The sequence below is a fragment of the Ylistrum balloti genome, unplaced genomic scaffold, assembly GCF_031769215.1.
Source record: "Ylistrum balloti isolate Yb309-2 unplaced genomic scaffold, AGI_CSIRO_Ybal_v1 Utg371174, whole genome shotgun sequence".
Lineage (NCBI taxonomy): Eukaryota > Metazoa > Mollusca > Bivalvia > Pectinida > Pectinidae > Ylistrum > Ylistrum balloti.
The window spans coordinates 18425-37676 of NW_026782640.1; the positions used below are offsets into that span (position 1 = coordinate 18425).

At 38.3% G+C, this 19252-nt stretch overlaps 1 protein-coding gene across 1 annotated transcript; it reads right to left on the reverse strand.

Moving 5' to 3' along the window:
* Positions 1-1628: 1628 nt before the first annotated feature.
* On the reverse strand, positions 1629-19134 carry LOC132561196 (cyclin-H-like). Its single transcript, XM_060225925.1, has 11 exons — positions 19059-19134; positions 18113-18265; positions 17782-17904; positions 16967-17040; positions 16136-16337; positions 14176-14286; positions 10835-10890; positions 8928-8998; positions 5052-5163; positions 2756-2831; positions 1629-2051 (listed from the first exon to the last, which is right to left on the reverse strand). Exons 2-11 carry the CDS (start codon positions 18227-18229, stop codon positions 2010-2012), a joined length of 984 nt encoding a protein of 327 aa, XP_060081908.1. The 5' UTR covers positions 18230-18265; positions 19059-19134; the 3' UTR covers positions 1629-2009.
* Positions 19135-19252: the final 118 nt, after the last annotated feature.

Here is a 19252-nt window from a genome sequence, read left to right on the forward strand (position 1 = left end):
CTCTCTATGTTGACTCTCTACATGAATCTTTCTCTCTCCATGTTGACTCTCTCTCCATCTTTCTTTCTCTCTCCATGTCTACAGTCTTCATCTTTCTTCTCTCTCCATGTTGACAAAGTCTCTCTCATATCTCTTCTCTCTCCATGTTGACTAAGTCTTCATCATCTCTCTCTCTATGTTGACTAAGTCTTCATCTTTCTTTCTCTCTCCATGTTGACTAAGTCTTCATCTTTCTTTCTCTCTCCATGTTAACTAAGTCTTCATCTATCTTTCTCTCTCCATGTTGACTAAGTCTACATCTTTCTTTCTCTCTCCATGTTAACTAAGTCTTCATCTATCTTTCTCTCTCCATGTTGACTACATCTTTCTTTCTCTCTCCATGTTGACTAAGTCTTCATCTTTCTTTCTCTCTCTATGTTGACAAAGTCTTCATATATCTTTCTCTCTCCATGTTGACTAAGTCTTCATCTTTCTTTCTCTCTCCATGTTGACTAAGTCTTCATCTTTCTTTCTCTCTCCATGTTGACTAAGTCTTCATCTTTCTTTCTCTCTCCATGTTGACTAAGTCTTCATCTTTCTTTCTCTCCATGTTGACTAAGTCTTCATCTTTCTTTCTCTCTCCATGTTGGATATTTTAATTCATAATAAAACTTCCTTATTTGTCTGATGTTGATTTTGGACATACATTGACAAATTAAACATCTAACTAATATACACCGGTCTGTTGGGCTTCATCCCTTAAAATGTTCAAAGTAAAAAAAAAGTCTTTGTATGAAAATGTTGATCCTTGAGAATTGGATTGATGTACAGCATTAACACAAAAAATTTATCTAAAGACATTTGTACAATTTATATAGAAGTTAACTGTAAACTGTCAAAATTTTGTCTTGAGCAACTATGGTCTGTTCACCACATACTAACATTATAGTTTAGTGTAAATATCCTTACAGAGTTCCTGAGGGACTCCATCAACACATTCTAACATTATATTATACTGTTAACATCCTTACGGAGTTCACAAGGGACTCCATCAACACATTCTAACATTATATTATACTGTTAACATCCTTACGGAGTTCACGAGGGACTCCATCAACACATTCTAACATTATAGTATACTGTTAACATCCTTACAGAGTTCACGAGGGACTCCATCAACACATACTAACATTATAGTATACTGTTAACATCCTTACAGAGTTCACGAGGGACTCCATCAACACATACTAACATTATAGTATACTGTTAACATCCTTACGGAGTTCACAAGGGACTCCATCAACACATTCTAACATTATATTATACTGTTAACATCCGTACAGAGTTCCTGAGGGACTCCATCAACACATTCTAACATTATATTATACTGTTAACATCCTTACAGAGTTCACGAGGGACTCCATCAACACATTCTAACATTATAGTATACTGTTAACATCCTTACGGAGTTCACAAGGGACTCCATCAACACATTCTAACATTATATTATACTGTTAACACCACATACTAACATTAACATTAGTTTGCTGTTAACATCCTTACGGAGTTAACCAGTGACTCCATCACCACATACTAACATTAAAGTTTGCTGTTAACATCCTTACAGAGTTAACCAGTGACTCCATCAACACATACTAACATTAAAGTTTGCTGTTAACATCCTTACGGAGTTAACCAGTGACTCCATCACCACATACTAACATTAAAGTTTACTGTTTACATCCTTACAGAGTTCACATGATCTAATGTGCAGCTTGGGAGAGTTCCCTGCAGTGTTTTGACAAAAGTTGAGTAAAAAGCTGTACCATAAACAGACATGTGATTAATTTCCATCCTTTAAACAAGGTCCGACCAATGACCGTCACTTTGAACAGTTTTTCAATTGCACATTCTGATGTTCACTGTCCCTTGAAACAGCATAATGAGGGCTGACAGCCGTTTCAATAAAAGTGATCGCCAGCCGTTTCATGATTTCAGATAAATTGTTATCCATTTGATGCAGACACATCTCAGGGTACTCCCAGGAGTTCCTTGTCCCGACGTTTCTCTTCCTGTAAATACAACATAGTCACCAGTTACTATCATCAGTTAACGATTATTAAAGTGAGTGAAACACAGTGGACCTAACAACGGCACAAAATGTGAATGGACACTAATACATGCTGTACTACTTACTGCTTAAGAGAGATAATCATATTATTTAATACACATGAACAAGCCACAACTGTCCCAAACACAAAAATATTAGCCCTACCAACTTTATATCAATGGAAATCAATATTCAACAAAAACATAAGATCACCTAAAATCAGCTGAAACCCTTTTAAATAGATTTTCTTTGACATAGATCTTTACACTCCACGATGGTCTTAGTGTCTGATTGACTTTCCTATCAGACAGGAAATGTATGGGGTGACCTGTCCAACGAATCAGGTTTCCCAGTTTCCTCCAATGGTAGGCTCTTCATGTTTTCGTTCAGGCAATCAAGACTGATTGATATACAGCTCATTCTGTAATTGTTTGTAGCGAAACAATTAAATCTAACGTTAACTGTTTACTTCCAGGAAGCTAAGATGTTCTGGTCATTAATGGAACTAAAAAAATCTCACACTGATCAAGTTATCAGTGTTGATAGTCCTACAAATTAAGCTGTTAAAGGAGGAAGCATATTGCTCTACTATCAAACCTGATTGGTTTTGTTACTAGATCAGAATTAATGGTTAATAATCCTAATTTGTGATTACTTAAACAGTACCTCACTGATCCTTGTACGTTTTATAGTCTGTTGTTCTTCGTCCTCATCCAGCATCTCCTTCAGCTTCCTCTTGTACCTATAGACAGGTAAATATTGCAGGTGAGTAGACAGGTAGATAGTAAACAGGCAGGTGAAAATGTCAGATTATTAAACATTAAATCTTTGATCAGATACATGTTAAATAGAAGTTGAGGCCCAATGGGAACACATCACTCACCTAGTATTTAATTTTACATAAAAATTACATAAACACATACTGCATCATTGGTGTTCAAAGTGTTCACATCCAATCAATTTTGACCAATTTTTACAATGACCTTTAACATCTAACACTCAGCTCTAAACAGTGGCAGTTAAGACCTGATTAAAGGTAAGTCTGTTTTTTTTTCCTTTTTCATTCTCAAAATTCCATAGGCTTTGACCTTGAAACGCCCTTCCACCAGATATTCTGCTTCCCCAGGACTTTTGGTTAATCAGACGAAGTCTTATACAAGATTTGACAAATTTGATCCCTGTGACTTTCAATATTTCATTTCACAAGCATTGCCAAGCTTCATCCAAGAAACTTAATAGACAAATATTATGTTTCTAGGCCTTTTAGTTCATTAAAAGGATTCATTTTAATGTTAAAACAAATTAGACTCCTGTAGCCTTGAATATGGGTCAAGGTCACATCATGATTCGTAGTTAGAACTTAACAGCTAAATATCATGCTACCGGGCTGTTTGGTAAATCACAATAAAGGTTTTGACAGATTCTATCCTTGTGACCTTGAATAAGGATCAAGGTCATTTCTTTTCGCAAACTTTATAAGGTTTCATCCTAGGAACTCATCAGCCAAATGTCATGCTTCTGTGCTTTTGTTTAATCGGAAGAAATCGTTTAAAGGTTTTAATAAATTTGGTCCCTGTGACCTTTTACAAACTTTGTCAGGCGTTATCCCTGAAACCTATCAACCAAATATTATGACATTTTTTTAATGAAATCATTCATATGGAAAAGTTGACACTGGACAGATGGATGTCATTCATATGGAAAAGTTGACACAATGGACGACAAACGGCATGAGAAGAAGTCATTCATATGGAAAAGTTGACACTGGACAGATGGATGACTGACAATGGACGGAACGGCATGAGAAGAAGTCATTCATATGGAAAAGTTGACACTGGACAGATGGATGACTGACAATGGATGCCACGGCATGGCATGAGAAGAAGTCATTCATATGTAAAAGTTGACACTGGACAGACGGATGACTGAGAATGGACGCCACGGCACAGCATGAGAAGAAGTCATTCATATGTAAAGCATCGCACTGATGCAGAATCTTTTTCGTAGTTCCGTAATCTTTTCTTAGTTCAAACTTGTTTGATGCACAATAATAATGGCCAATTGCATGAAGATTGATCAAATGCTCTAAGGTAATGAAGCCGCTTGAATTCCATTAAGAGTTCGCTTAAATTAGCAATGGTGATCTTTACCTTACAACTCTATACTAGAACAAGTTCCAGACCTTATAGTGAATTTAACCAAAATGATTTAAGGAATAAAGCAACTAGAGTAAACATACAGATTCCCTAAAAATAATACTGGTGACCTTGACCTTTTACCTACAACCTAAAACTTGAACTCTTCTGCAAGTTTTTGGTCGTGGTGTTTGATCAAAATTCATTCAGGAATGAAGCCACTTGAGTGTTAACAAATGTATGGGTTGTGTATATGCGTTCTGTTTCATCACTATATCATCCAAGAATTCATGAACATGATTAAATCTAATAAAAATCATGAGTACAAATCGATTTCAGTTCAAACAAAGTTAACATCGTCAAAAATCTAAACAATTAATATCAAAGCTGGTGTAAAGAAACTCTAATGATAATCAGTTTTACTTATTTACATATCAACATCTTAATATACAATCTTACTTACTTATTTACATATCAACATCTTAATATACAATCTTACTTATAAACTTTCAGGTGAATTAATTTTGACAGAAATTGAAGTTTGATTCATTTCATCGTGATTTAATTTCACAAAGTGGGTCCCAAACTTTACATGTTTTGTGAAAAGATGAGAGTTTAGAGTAAAAAAAGAGAGTAAATGAAGATGGAAGTAAACATTTGTGTGTGTAAAAAATCAAATTTAGAAAAATCAAACATTTTGATTAAAAAAAAAGACATTTGTGTGTGTAAAAAATCAAATTTAGAAAAATCAAACATTTTGATTAAAAAAAAAGACAAACAAAAATATTCTTCATACAAAAGTTCAACAATTTACAGGAAACACTCACTGTTCACTGTCAGGGTTGTTATCCTGGTTACGACATTTCATTAGTTTTTTCTGTACACGTCCAACCAGTTCCTTCTCCAATGGTTTCTGAGATTTCACCATATACGTTATACCTGGTGTAAGACCAAAAAACACGAACCTCAATAAAACACATAGGTGGTAAATACATACATAAAAGGCTGGGTAAAGGGTCAGCTAGGTTAGTGGTGTCTGTGTTATAGAGGCTGGGTAAAGGGACAACCAGATTAGTAGTGTCTGTGTTATAGAGGCTGGGTAGTGGAGCAACCAGATTAGTGGTGTCTGTGTTATAGAGGCTGGGTAGAGGGACAACCAGATTAGTGGTGTCTGTGTTATAGAGGCTGGGTAGAGGGACAGCTAGGTGAGTGGTGTCTGTGTTATAGAGGCTGGGTAGAGGGTCAACCAGATTAGTGGTGTCTGTGTTATAGAGGCTGGGTAGAGGGACAACCAGATTAGTGGTGTCTGTGTTATAGAGGCTGGGTAGTGGGACAGCCAGATTAGTGGTGTCTGAGTTATAGAGGTTGGGTAGAGGGACAACCAGATTAGTGGTGTCTGTGTTATAGAGGCTGGGAAGCGGGACAACCAGATTAGTGGTGTCTGTGTTATAGAGGCTGGGTAGAGGGTTATAGAGGCTGGGAAGTGGGACAACCAGATTAGTGGTGTCTGTGTTATAGAGGCTGGGTAGAGGGACAACCAGATTAGTGGTGTCTGTGTTATAGAGGCTGGGTAAAGGGTCAGCTAGGTTAGTGGTGTCTGTGTTATAGAGGCTGGGTAGTGGGACAGCTAGGTTAGTGGTGTCTGTGTTATAGAGGCTGGGTAGTGGGACAGCCAGATTAGTGGTGTCTGTGTTATAGAGGCTGGATTATGGTGTCTGTGTTATAGATGCTGGGTAGTGGCTGAGGACAACCAGATTAGTGGTGTCTGTGTTATAGAGGCTGGGTAGTGGGACAGCCAGATTAGTGGTGTCTGTGTTATAGAGGCTGGGTAAAGGGTCAGCTAGGTTAGTGGTGTCTGTGTTATAGAGGCTGGGTAAAGGGTCAGCTAGGTTAGTGGTGTCTGTGTTATAGAGGCTGGGTAGAGGGACAACCAGATTAGTGGTGTCTGTGTTATAGAGGCTGGGTAAAGGGTCAGCCAGATTAGTGGTGTCTGTGTTATAGAGGCTGGGTAGTGGGACAGCCAGATTAGTTGTGTCTGTGTTATAGAAGCTGGGTAGTGGGACAACCAGATTAATAGTGTCTGTGTTATAGAGGCTGGGTAGTGGAGCAACCAGATTAGTGGTGTCTGTGTTATAGAGGCTGGGTAGTGGAACAACCAGATTAGTGGTGTCTGTGTTATAGAGGCTGGGTAGTGGAACAACCAGATTAGTGGTGTCTGTGTTATAGATGCTGGGTAGTGGAACAACCAGATTAGTGGTGTCTGTGTTATAGAGGCTGGTTGTGGAACAACCAGATTAGTGGTGTCTGTGTTATAGATGCTGGGTAGAGGGACAACCAGATTAGTGGTGTCTGTGTCATAGAGGCTGGGTAGTGGAACAACCAGATTAGTGGTGTCTGTGTTATAGAGGCTGGGTAGTGGGACAGCCAGATTAGTGATGTCTGTGTTATAGAGGCTGGGTAGAGGGACAACCAGATTAGTGGTGTCTGGATTATAGAGGCTGGGTAAAGGGTCAGCTAGGTTAGTGGTGTCTGTGTTATAGAGGCTGGGTAGTGGGACAACCAGATTAGTGGTGTCTGGATTATAGAGGCTGGGTAAAGGGTCAGCTAGGTGAGTGGTGTCCGTGTTATAGAGGCTGGGTAGAGGGACAACCAGATTAGTGGTGTCTGGATTATAGAGGCTGGGTAAAGGGTCAGCCAGATTAGTGGTGTCTGTGTTATAGAGGCTGGGTAGTGGAACAACCAGATTAGTGGTGTCTGTGTTATAGAGGCTGGGTAGTGGAACAACCAGATTAGTGGTGTCTGTGTTATAGAGGCTGGGTAGAGGGACAACCGGATTAGTGGTGTCTGTGTTATAGAGGCTGGGTAGAGGGACAACCAGATTAGTGGTGTCTGTGTTTTAGAGGCTGGGTAGAGGGACAGCTAGGTTAGTGGTGTCTGTGTTATAGAGGCTGGGTAGAGGGACAACCAGATTAGTGGTGTCTGTGTTATAGAGGCTGGGTAGAGGGACAACCAGATTAGTGGTGTCTGTGTTATAGAGGCTGGGTAGAGGGACAACCAGATTAGTGGTGTCTGTGTTTTAGAGGCTGGGTAGAGGGACAGCTAGGTAAGTGGTGTCTGTGTTATAGAGGCTGGGTAGAGGGACAACCAGATTAGTGGTGTCTGTGTTATAGAGGCTGGGTAGAGGGACAACCAGATTAGTGGTGTCTGTGTTATAGAGGCTGGGTAGAGGGACAACCAGATTAGTGGTGTCTGTGTTTTAGAGGCTGGGTAGAGGGACAGCTAGGTTAGTGGTGTCTGTGTTATACAGGCTGGGTAGAGGGACAGCTAGGTGAGTGGTGTCTGTGTTATAGAGGGTGGGTAGTGGGACAGCCAGATTAGTGGTGTCTGGATTATAGAGGCTGGGTAATGGAGCAACCAGATTAGTGGTGTCTGTGTTATAGAGTCTGGTTGTGGAACAACCAGATTAGTGGTGTCTGTGTTATAGATGCTGGGTAGTGGGACAGCTAGGTTAGTGGTGTCTGTGTTATAGAGGCTGGGTAGTGGGACAGCCAGATTAGTGGTGTCTGTGTTATAGAGGCTGGGTAGTGGGACAACCAGATTAGTAGTGTCTGTGTTATAGAGGCTGGGTAATGGAGCAACCAGATTAGTGGTGTCTGTGTTATAGAGGCTGGGCAGAGGACAACCAGATTAGTGGTGTCTGTGTTATAGAGGCTGGGTAGTGGGACAGCCAGATTAGTGGTGTCTGTGTTATAGAGGCTGGGTAGTGGGACAACCAGATTAGTAGTGTCTGTGTTATAGAGGCTGGGTAATGGAGCAACCAGATTAGTGGTGTCTGTGTTATAGAGGCTGGGTAGAGGACAACCAGATTAGTGGTGTCTGTGTTATAGAGGCTGGGTAGTGGGACAGCCAGATTAGTGGTGTCTGTGTTATAGAGGCTGGGTAAAGGGTCAGCTAGGTTAGTGGTGTCTGTGTTATAGAGGCTGGGTAGAGGGACAACCAGATTAGTGGTGTCTGGATTATAGAGGCTGGGTAAAGGGTCAGCCAGATTAGTGGTGTCTGGATTATAGAGGCTGGGTAAAGGGTCAGCCAGATTAGTGGTGTCTGTGTTATAGAGGCTGGGTAGTGGAACAACCAGATTAGTGGTGTCTGTGTTATAGAGGCTGGGTAGTGGAACAACCAGATTAGTGGTGTCTGTGTTATAGAGGCTGGGTAGTGGAACAACCAGATTAGTGGTGTCTGTGTTATAGAGGCTGAGTAGTGGGACAACCAGATTAGTGGTGTCTGTGTTATAGAGGCTGGGTAGTAGATAAACATAATCAGCAGTGTTTGGATTAAAGAAGCTATGTGGAGGAACAAACAGATCAGTTATGTCTCGACCAATAATGATACAAATCACAGAATTTGATTTCTTATGAAATGATGAAGTTTTTGGGGAAAAGACCAGGACTTTTAAAAGTTATCATGGCCTTGACCCTACAACATTGTAAAATCCCAAACCTTCTTAGAAATGATTTACCATCATTATTGAAGTTTGATGAAAAGCTCTGAGAGAATGAAGCTGCTGACATTGATAAGTATATGGAAACATCCCTGAGAATATCAATTGTGAGGGGATTTCACTCCTTATATCAACGACTCTATTGTTTAGATGTGGATGTTAATATGTAGAAGCGTAAACAGTTCGGTTTAAAAAAGTGACTCACGTTTTATCTGGTAATTAGTTTTCTCCAGTTCATCTGATTTGGCCCCGTGTAGTAATATCTCTGTCACGTAGCTGAGGAAATGGAACAAAGACATCGTCATTAAAAACTACATTAATAATCACTATAACTACACTATAGATCTGAATATATATTCTCATTTACAAGTCTGACATTGTACAGCCAGTGTACATCTGTATACCAGACAGACAGACAGTGTACATTTGTATACCAGACAGACAGACAGTGTACATTTGTATACCAGACAGACAGTCAGTGTACATTTGTATACCAGACAGATAGCCAGTGTACATTTGTATACCAGACAGACAGACAGTGTACATTTGTATACCAGACAGACAGATAGCCAGTGTACATCTGTATACCAGACAGATAGCCAGTGTACATTTGTATACCAGACAGACAGTCAGTGTACATTTTTATACAAGACAGATAGCTAGTGTACATTTGTATACCAGACAGATAGCCAGTGTACATTTGTATACCAGACAGACAGACAGTGTACATTTGTATACCAGACAGACAGCCAGTGTACATTTGTATACCAGACAGATAGCCAGTGTACATTTGTATACCAGACAGACAGCCAGTGTACATTTGTATACCAGACAGATAGCCAGTGTACATTTGTATACCAGACAGATAGCCAGTGTACATTTGTATACCAGACAGATAGCCAGTGTACATTTGTATACCAGACAGATAGCTAGTGTGCATTTGTATACCAGACAGATAGCCAGTGTACATTTGTATACCAGACAAATAGCCAGTGTACATTTGTATACCAGACAGACAGTCAGTGTACATTTTTATACAAGACAGATAGCTAGTGTACATTTGTATACCAGACAGATAGCCAGTGTACATTTGTATACCAGACAGACAGACAGTGTACATTTGTATACCAGACAGATAGCCAGTGTACATTTGTATACCAGACAGATAGCCAGTGTACATTTGTATACCAGACAGATAGCCAGTGTACATTTGTATACCAGACAGATAGCCAGTGTACATTTGTATACCAGACAGATAGCCAGTGTACATTTGTATACCAGACAGATAGCTAGTGTGCATTTGTATACCAGACAGATAGCCAGTGTACATTTGTATACCAGACAAATAGCCAGTGTACATTTGTATACCAGACAGACAGTCAGTGTACATTTTTATACAAGACAGATCAGTGTACATTTGTATACCAGACAGATAGCCAGTGTACATTTGTATACCAGACAGATAGCCAGTGTACATTTGTATACCAGACAGATAGCCAGTGTACATTTGTATACCAGACAGACTGTCAGTTAGTATAGGTTTGAATATCAGACAGACAGACAGTATAGGTCTGTATACCAGACAGACTGTCAGTATAGGTCTGTATACCAGACAGACTGTCAGTTAGTATAGGTTTGAATATCAGACAGATGGACATTTGTACCAGGTACATATCTGTATACAAGACAGGAGGACACTTATATCACAGACAGACCACATCTGTATACAGGACAGATATACAGTCAGAATACATCTGTATACATTATACAGTACACATATCAGACAGACAGACAGACAAGTATATGCCAGTCTGTAAAACAGACAGATGGAAAGCAAGAACAAGTTTGTATATTCACTGAATTTATCCCCTGTGAGCAGTCAGGGTCGTTTAAAGGCAGGGTCTCCCTGTAGTAGCCGATGACTATAACACTGAACAACTTACTGGAGGCACATCACATGCTATCCAGAGTAATAAGGGCAAAGTGGTCCAAGGACACAACTACATCAGCACAGATCGATCTGATAGTTACTTAGCTTCCCGAGCAACATTAACCGCCTTTAGTAAAGTCTGTTTAACCATACACCTCCGATCAAAACTATCAAATGATTACCTGCCTAGATCCTTGCCGATTTGTGCAGCACTGGTTAAAACAGCAGCCAGAGCAATCTGTTTAAACAAATATAGTCAGAGGTTTAGTAAAGACAAAAACACAAGGACTGGAACAGTCTGTACAAATATAGTCAGAGGTTTAGTAAAGACAAGGACTGGAACAGTCTGTACAAACATATATAGCCAGAGGTTTAGTAAAGACAAAAACACAAGGACTGGAACAGTCTGTACAAACATATATAGTCAGAGGTTTAGTAAGGACAAGGACTGGAACAGTCTGTACAAACATATATAGCCAGAGGTTTAGTAAAGACAAGGACTGGAACAGTCTGTACAAACATATATAGTCAGAGGTTTAGTAAAGACAAGGACTGGAACAGTCTGTACAAACATATATAGTCAGAGGTTTAGTAAAGTCAAGGACTGGAACAGTCTGTACAAACATATATAGTCAGAGGTTTAGTAAAGACAAGGACTGGAACAGTCTGTACAAACATATATAGTCAGAGGTTTAGTAAAGACAAAAACACAAGGACTGGAACAGTCTGTACAAACATATATAGTCAGAGGTTTAGTAAAGACAAAAACACAAGGACTGGAACAGTCTGTACAAATATAGTCAGAGGTTTAGTAAAGTCAAGGACTGGAACAGTCTGTACAAACATATATAGTCAGAGGTACAAACATAGAGAGTCAGAGGTTTAGTAAAGACAAAAACACAAGGACTGGAACAGTCTGTACAAACATATATAGTCAGAGGTTTAGTAAAGTCAAGGACTGGAACAGTCTGTACAAACATATATAGTCAGAGGTTTAGTAAAGACAAGGACTGGAACAGTCTGTACAAACATATATAGTCAGAGGTTTAGTAAAGACAAAAACACAAGGACTGGAACAGTCTGTACAAACATATATAGTCAGAGGTTTAGTAAAGACAAAAACACAAGGACTGGAACAGTCTGTACAAACATAGAGAGTCAGAGGTTTAGTAAAGACAAAAACACAAGGACTGGAACAGTCTGTACAAACATATATAGTCAGAGGTTTAGTAAAGACAAAAACACAAGGACTGGAACAGTCTGTACAAACATATATAGTCAGAGGTTTAGTAAAGACAAAAACACAAGGACTGGAACAGTCTGTACAAACATATATAGTCAGAGGTTTAGTAAAGACAAGGACTGGAACAGTCTGTACAAACATATATAGTCAGAGGTTTAGTAAAGACAAGGACTGGAACAGTCTGTACAAACATATATAGTCAGAGGTTTAGTAAACACAAGGACTGGAACAGTCTGTACAAACATATATAGTCAGAGGTTTAGTAAAGACAAAAACACAAGGACTGGAACAGTCTGTACAAACATATATAGTCAGAGGTTTAGTAAAGACAAGGACTGGAACAGTCTGTACAAACATATATAGTCAGAGGTTTAGTAAAGACAAAAACACACAAGGACTGGAACAGTCTGTACAAACATATATAGTCAGAGGTTTAGTAAAGACAAGGACTGGAACAGTCTGTACAAACATATATAGTCAGAGGTTTAGTAAAGACAAAAACACAAGGACTGGAACAGTCTGTACAAACATATATAGTCAGAGGTTTAGTAAAGACAAGGACTGGAACAGTCTGTACAAACATATATAGTCAGAGGTTCAGTAAAGACAAAAACACAAGGACTGGAACAGTTTGTACAAATATAGTCAGAGGTTTAGTAAACACAAAGAGTAAAAATAGACTTCATCAGTTAAACAACACAATTCATCTAAAATGAATTTTCAACAATGAATCTAAAAATCAATATTTATGTCATTAATTTTAAGCTTGATTTGAATATTGTATGAAACTAAATACATTTAAACTTCTATGAATCAAACTTTAATGGTTTAAATTTCTCAATGCATTGAAGTTTTTGTCTGGTACCGAATTTTATTCTTATATATTAGTATTAACTTACCCTTTTGTGAATCAAAATTTTATAAATCAATATTTTCGATGCATTTTTTTTTACACAGAACCATAATCTTTACGATAACACATTCATTGACACCTCATGATTCCAACAAATCATTTACCTGTATTGTAAAGGTATTTTCACCAATTTCACACATTTTAAAGATGAGTGCTACCTAACAATGGTAGTACCATAGCCTGTTACCATTAGCTCTGTGTTACGAGGTTAATTAATGACTGGACTCAAGATTTAATTTTAATTGCTTACTTACAGGCCATGACGTTTAATCAAGGATAATGGGACGTTGTGTGATACTCACTGCCGCCATTGTAATAATGATTTAGTTAGGTCTAATTTACGGAATTTTAAAAACATTCGGAGGAAATTCTATCACTCGTATGATGATTTCATTCATTCCCAAAGCGTCACTTTTCTGTTTTAAGCATAAAAACATAAAAAACACAATGATTTATCAGTGAATCATGCGTTCTCCAACTGATTTAGACTAGCAGTAGTCAGAACATCGGCAAACACTCTTGTAGTATCTACGACCGAAGATGTGTGATGCTAGTGGTGTCGTTTCTGGGCAGAATACATTATAATATTAATTTGCTCTCTTTTGAATTCATTAGTGCCTATAACATTTATGTATCAGTCTTAAAATGATTACTTTAACACTTGAAGTCGACTTCAATGTTGTGCATCCTTTCCTTTAAAATCAACCTGTAAAATACACATACTCTTTCAGACGAACGCATAAGTGTAAATGTAAGCAGGCATTATTGATTTCTCGTTGATTTCTACTTAAAATTATCTTTTTATGAATGAAAATGTTTGTTTTAAGATAAAAATGCATCTTTTCATATAAACTTGTGTTTTGGTTCTTGTGTTTGTTCAGGTAGAAATATCAGGTCATCAACTATACAGAACTATGGAAACAAAGACGTTGATATAACCCATCACGAATTATTTGAAGTTTCATTATAGACGGTGTTTGGTAGTCCCTTAAACATCAAAGTTTGACTGTATTACTGACGGTTTTACTTAAAGTGACCAATAATAATGCTTATTTTACATGTATTTATCTGCTGAAATCTCAGAAATACAGGTGTAATGTAACTGAAATATAACGACCTTGCCTGGTAATAGTTATTAGTCAGTGACCCCATCTTGTCTATAAATAACACTTTTTATCTACCACAGGATCAGAAAATCATACAGTCCTTTGTTTGTAAAATTCTAATATAGGGACAATTATTTTTTTCAGGTTTTTTTTCAAAATTTTATATGAACACGTGTATTCATACAACACAAAACACATGATATACATGTACATTTTATCATACATTGTTTTTACTTATCAAGGTTATATGTAAAACCAAACCTGTGATGGGGAGAAAATGAGGCATGCGTCTGTGTTAGCAACTGATTTGTCCACGAAGGCTTCAGCATAGGCCCTTAGTTTCTCTGGATCCTCAATCATCTTACATCGACTCTGGTGAGAGAAATACAAAGTCAAATATCAAAATCATTTAGAAATCCTCGGACGTAAATCAACTTCCTAACTTTGGACCAATAGCATGTGATAGTCTCTGGACTTTGGACCAATAGCATGTGATAGTCTCTGGACTTTGGACCAATAGCATGTGATAGTCCCTGGACTTTGGACCAATAGCATGTGATAGTCCCTGGACTTTGGACCAATAGCATGTGATAGTCCCTGGACTTTGGACCAATAGCATGTGATAGTCTCTGGACTTTGGACCAGTAGCATGTGATAGTCTCTGGACTTTGAACAAGTAGCATGTCTTAATCCCTGGACTTTGAACAAGTAGCATGTCTTAATCCCTGGACTTTGAACCGGTAGCATGTCTTAATACCAGGACTTTGAACCAGTAGCATGTCTTAATCCCTGGACTTTGGACCAATAGCATGTAATAGTCTCTGGACTTTGAACCAGTAGCATGTCTTAATCCCTGGACTTTGAACAAGTAGCATGTCTTAATCCCTGGACTTTGGACCAATAGCATGTGATAGTCCCTGGACTTTGGACCAATAGCATGTGATAGTCCCTGGACTTTGGACCAATAGCATGTGATAGTCTCTGGACTTTGGACCAGTAGCATGTGATAGTCTCTGGACTTTGAACAAGTAGCATGTCTTAATCCCTGGACTTTGAACCAGTAGCATGTCTTAATACCAGGACTTTGAACCAGTAGCATGTCTTAATCCCTGGACTTTCAACAAGTAGCATGTGATAGTCTCTGGACTTTGAACAAGTAGCATGTCTTAATCCCTGGACTTTGAACAAGTAGCATGTGATAGTCTCTGGACTTTGAACCAGTAGCATGTCTTAATCCCTGGACTTTGAACAAGTAGCATGTGATAGTCTCTGGACTTTGAACAAGTAGCATGTCTTAATCCCTGGACTTTGGACCAATAGCATGTGATAGTCTCTGGACTTTGAACAAGTAGCATGTCTTAATCCCTGGACTTTGGACCAATAGCATGTGATAGTCTCTGGACTTTGAACAAGTAGCATGTCTTAATCCCTGGACTTTGAACCAGTAGCATGTCTTAATCCCTGGACTTTGAACAAGTAGCATGTCTTAATCCCTGGACTTTGAACGTGTAGCATGTGTTAATCCCTGGACTTTGAACCAGTATCATGTGTTAATCCCTGGACTTTGAACCAGTAGCATGTCTTAATCCCTGGACTTTGAACAAGTAGCATGTCTTAATCCCTGGACTTTGAACAAGTAGCATGTCTTAATCCCTGGACTTTGAACAAGTAGCATGTCTTAATCCCTGGACTTTGAACCAGTAGCATGTCTTAATCCCTGGACTTTGAACCAGTAGCATGTGACGTGGACATAATATCTCAATTACAAGACCAAATACACACTCCTGCCTGTGAGACAATCTATATGTTGTGTACATTAGAAGGTTACCTTCATGTATATGAGGTGACCTCCTGCGGTCAAAAGAGGTTACATTGACACTAGGGGTCTGAAGGCGTTATGTACAGTAAGAGGTTTCCCTGATGTCTATAAAGAGACTCTCTAGGGGTTTGAAGGCGTTATGTACAGTAAGAGGTTACCTTGATGTCTATAAAGAGACCCTCTAGGGGTCCGAAGGGCTGGTGTACAGTAAGAGGTTACCTTGATGTCTATAGGGAGACCCTCTAGGGGTCTGAAGGGGTTGTGAACAGTAAGAGGTTACCTTGATGTCTATAAGGAGACCCTCTAGGGGTCTGAAGGGGTTGTGAACAGTAAGAGGTTACCTTGATGTCTATAAGGAGACCCTCTAGGGGTCTGAATGGGTTGTGAACAGTGAGAGGTTACCTTGATGTCTATAAGGAGACCCTCTAGGGGTCTGAATGGGTTGTGAACAGTGAGGTGATAATGAAGCTTTCCCATCAACAGTAGTTCAAAAGTGAGGATGATATTGGAGAATTTCTCCCGGTCTCCCTTCAGGTTCCCCACAAATTGGCCGATGGACACATTGAATTCCTCCACCTTACACGCCAGGTATACACAGGTCAGCCTGACAAAACAGAGAGATCATTTTCTAATGAATAAACAATGATATGTACCACTTCAACTGTCATTGTTTGAGAATGACATCATTTCCTGTTTACTACATCAGTTCTGTGTAACTAAGTCACTTCCTGTTTAATACATCAGTTCTGTGTAACTAAGTTACTTCCTGTTTAATACATCAGTTCTGTGTAACTAAGTTACTTCCTGTTCCAACTTGGTGGAAAGCTTACCTAATGTAAATCAAGGTTATACAAATATGCCATAGATAACCTATTTCAGAAAATCTTTCTAACTGCTTGAAAATCTTTTGAAATAAATTTGCATGGTGTATGTTGGTCCACTCAATATTTCAAGAGAGGAAATTTGAGACAACTTCCCCAACAGAAATGATGTTCAAAAGTCATGAAAGTTAAATGGCTAAAATTAAAACTGCACAACTTCCGTTAAACTGCTGGATGAAAAATTAAGCCTTTTAAGAGTAGTAGAACTTCTTTTAAAGTATACTCTTAGTTTGTACAAGTACATGAATAGAAAGACCAAATGCCTTGCTCAGTTTTAATCCTTAATGATACTTGATCACCAGGAAATGATACAACACCTGATAGAAATCATATCTAAATATAGGTAACATACATAATATCCTTAGGATAGTAATCCATCACTGAGGTTGAGGCGTAGAATCGCTTGAAGTAACAGAGTGCTGTCCCCTGGAATGTAACAAGGACAGATATACAGTTTAATGTTGACAACTGTTGTAAATATAGGGGTTATGGAATCATTTTAGAAAATCTGACTCAGGCAATGGGACAACACCTAATACATAATTAAAGATAGTGTTAGAAGATTTTATTTTTAAACAGCAATATTTTACACAAGATGTAGACAATCACTGTCTAGTACCCTATCATTTATCAAATTTCTTATTCATTTAAAAACGAAAATGTGTATTTATGTAACACGTATCTATGTATGGCATTATATTAAAATATAAATGAGTATTTATGTTTATATAGAAACATGTACCTTAATAAAAAGGTGTATTTTTAGAAAAATGTGTCCATGTCATTTCATTCTTGAGAATATTTTACTTTGAAGCTTTCAAAAATTAATCAAAGCCCAACTTTCAATTCTTATGCAATATTTTTACACAGGTTTCATAGAGCAGTTTTAGACTTAATTAAATGTAGCCTGTGTTAACATGTTATTCAAGTAAAATCACATAATATTAATCTTTCTTTGAAGGGGCTAGAAATAGCTACATTAATATTTCTCATATGTTTCGCTATCAGAAATTATTAAATTCTTAAGTGTGGGATTTCATGGAACAGCATGACAGTTTGAGGCAGCTAACCGCCTCTTCAAAGAAAAAAAAAAAAATGCTGTCGTCAGTTGACAGTCTCTGAGAGAATCACTTACTTCAAGCTTCGTTAGTAAAGAGTAATACGTACCAGGACACATTTCGGCATGGGAGGCTGAAAGATGTTACAAAACTCCCTGAGGACATGTTCTGTCTGCCGACAGATTAATCTCTCTTCTTCAGGGGTCAGAAAATGTTTGATCTTCTGTTCTTCCTATGTAAAATATACCAAAAGTGAAAGTCAATTCAGTAACTAATGTTTCAAAATCAGAAAAAAAGGAAAAGGTAAAACTTTATATTTGAACCTTTTGTTGACAATTTACTCAAAATATTGTTTGATGAAAATTTTCAGCCATGTAAATATTTTTTTCCCTTTAGGAAAACTGACAGATTAAAATTTCTTTCTAAGACTATGTACTTACCATCATATGAGCACCATGGGTTTGTATATATCTGGTGTTAGCTTCACCCCTGGTAGTGGCCAGCTCCGTCTCTCCACTGAAGGTCCAGTACTTTCTCTGAGTACTTGTGGAGAACATGATGATGTAAATCTCCTAACCAGGTCTCCCACAACACTACAAAACAAACAATATATTGTTAATGCTGTTATGTTGTATTGTTCCTATCAAGAAATGTAAATGATATCTTGCAGGAATGAAACACATGTGACAACATTTCCAAGGCCTTTTTGTTTGTTTGTTCTATTTCGTCAAATGGTTATTTCTTTTAAATCTAACATTAATCACTTAACTTAAAACATCACAATCAGCATTGACTTGTATCTAAAGAATAACATTCTGTCTGAGGGAGATACTTCCAATTTATACCCCCGAATTTCCCTTAGTCAATAACCCTGAGTTGCCCCTAGTCTATACCCCTGAGTTGCCCCTAGTCCTATAACCCTGAGTTGCCCCTAGTCTATACCCCTGAGTTGCCCCTAGTCATATAACCCTGAGTTGCCCCTAGTCTATAACCCTGAGTTGCCCCTAGTTCTATAACCCTGATTTGCCCCTAGTCTTTACCCCTCAGTTACCCCTACTCTATACACCTGAGTTGCCCCTAGTCTTTTTTTCTTTCAGTTTCTTTAACATGGAAATTAAATATAGCATGAATGTAACTGAACATTCACATGTATATCTGGGTTCAGCCTAACTGATACTCATAGATAGTCTGTTTAGTGACGCATAAAACTGCATCCTTTATTTATGTTTAAAAAACCATGGCCAATTTTTTTTGAAATTTGAAAAGTTGCATCCTGTTTTTCCTACCGATATCTGATGCCCAGCTGACTGCGACAGACCCATTCAGGTAATGCAGAGAAAATGTACACATTCATTAAAAAAATTTTGATCAGTTTTTAAAGTTTACCTTCAGTAATACATTTTCTTCGGGTTGATTCTGTCGTAAATTCTAGATTTACTCAGATTTGTTGTCTCAGTCCGGAACCACACGTTGGTATTGTAAAAATTGAAACGACGTCCGTACAAAGATGCCGCTATTAATTTGATCATTGAAATGTTTGAATGATAAGCACAGAGACAAAGAGCGCTTTCTTCACACTG

Excerpts from the sequence above, each read along its gene's own strand:
- LOC132561196 (XM_060225925.1), bottom strand. The coding sequence starts at position 18,229 with ATGTTCTCCACAAGTACTCAGAGAAAGTACTGGACCTTCAGTGGAGAG. Across the intron at positions 14,287-16,135 it reads GTCTCCTTATAGACATCAAG|AGTCGATGTAAGATGATTGA; the intron begins GTAACCTCTCAC and ends TTCTCTCACCAG. Across the intron at positions 2,052-2,755 it reads AACGTACAAGGATCAGTGAG|GAAGAGAAACGTCGGGACAA; the intron begins GTACTGTTTAAG and ends TTGTATTTACAG.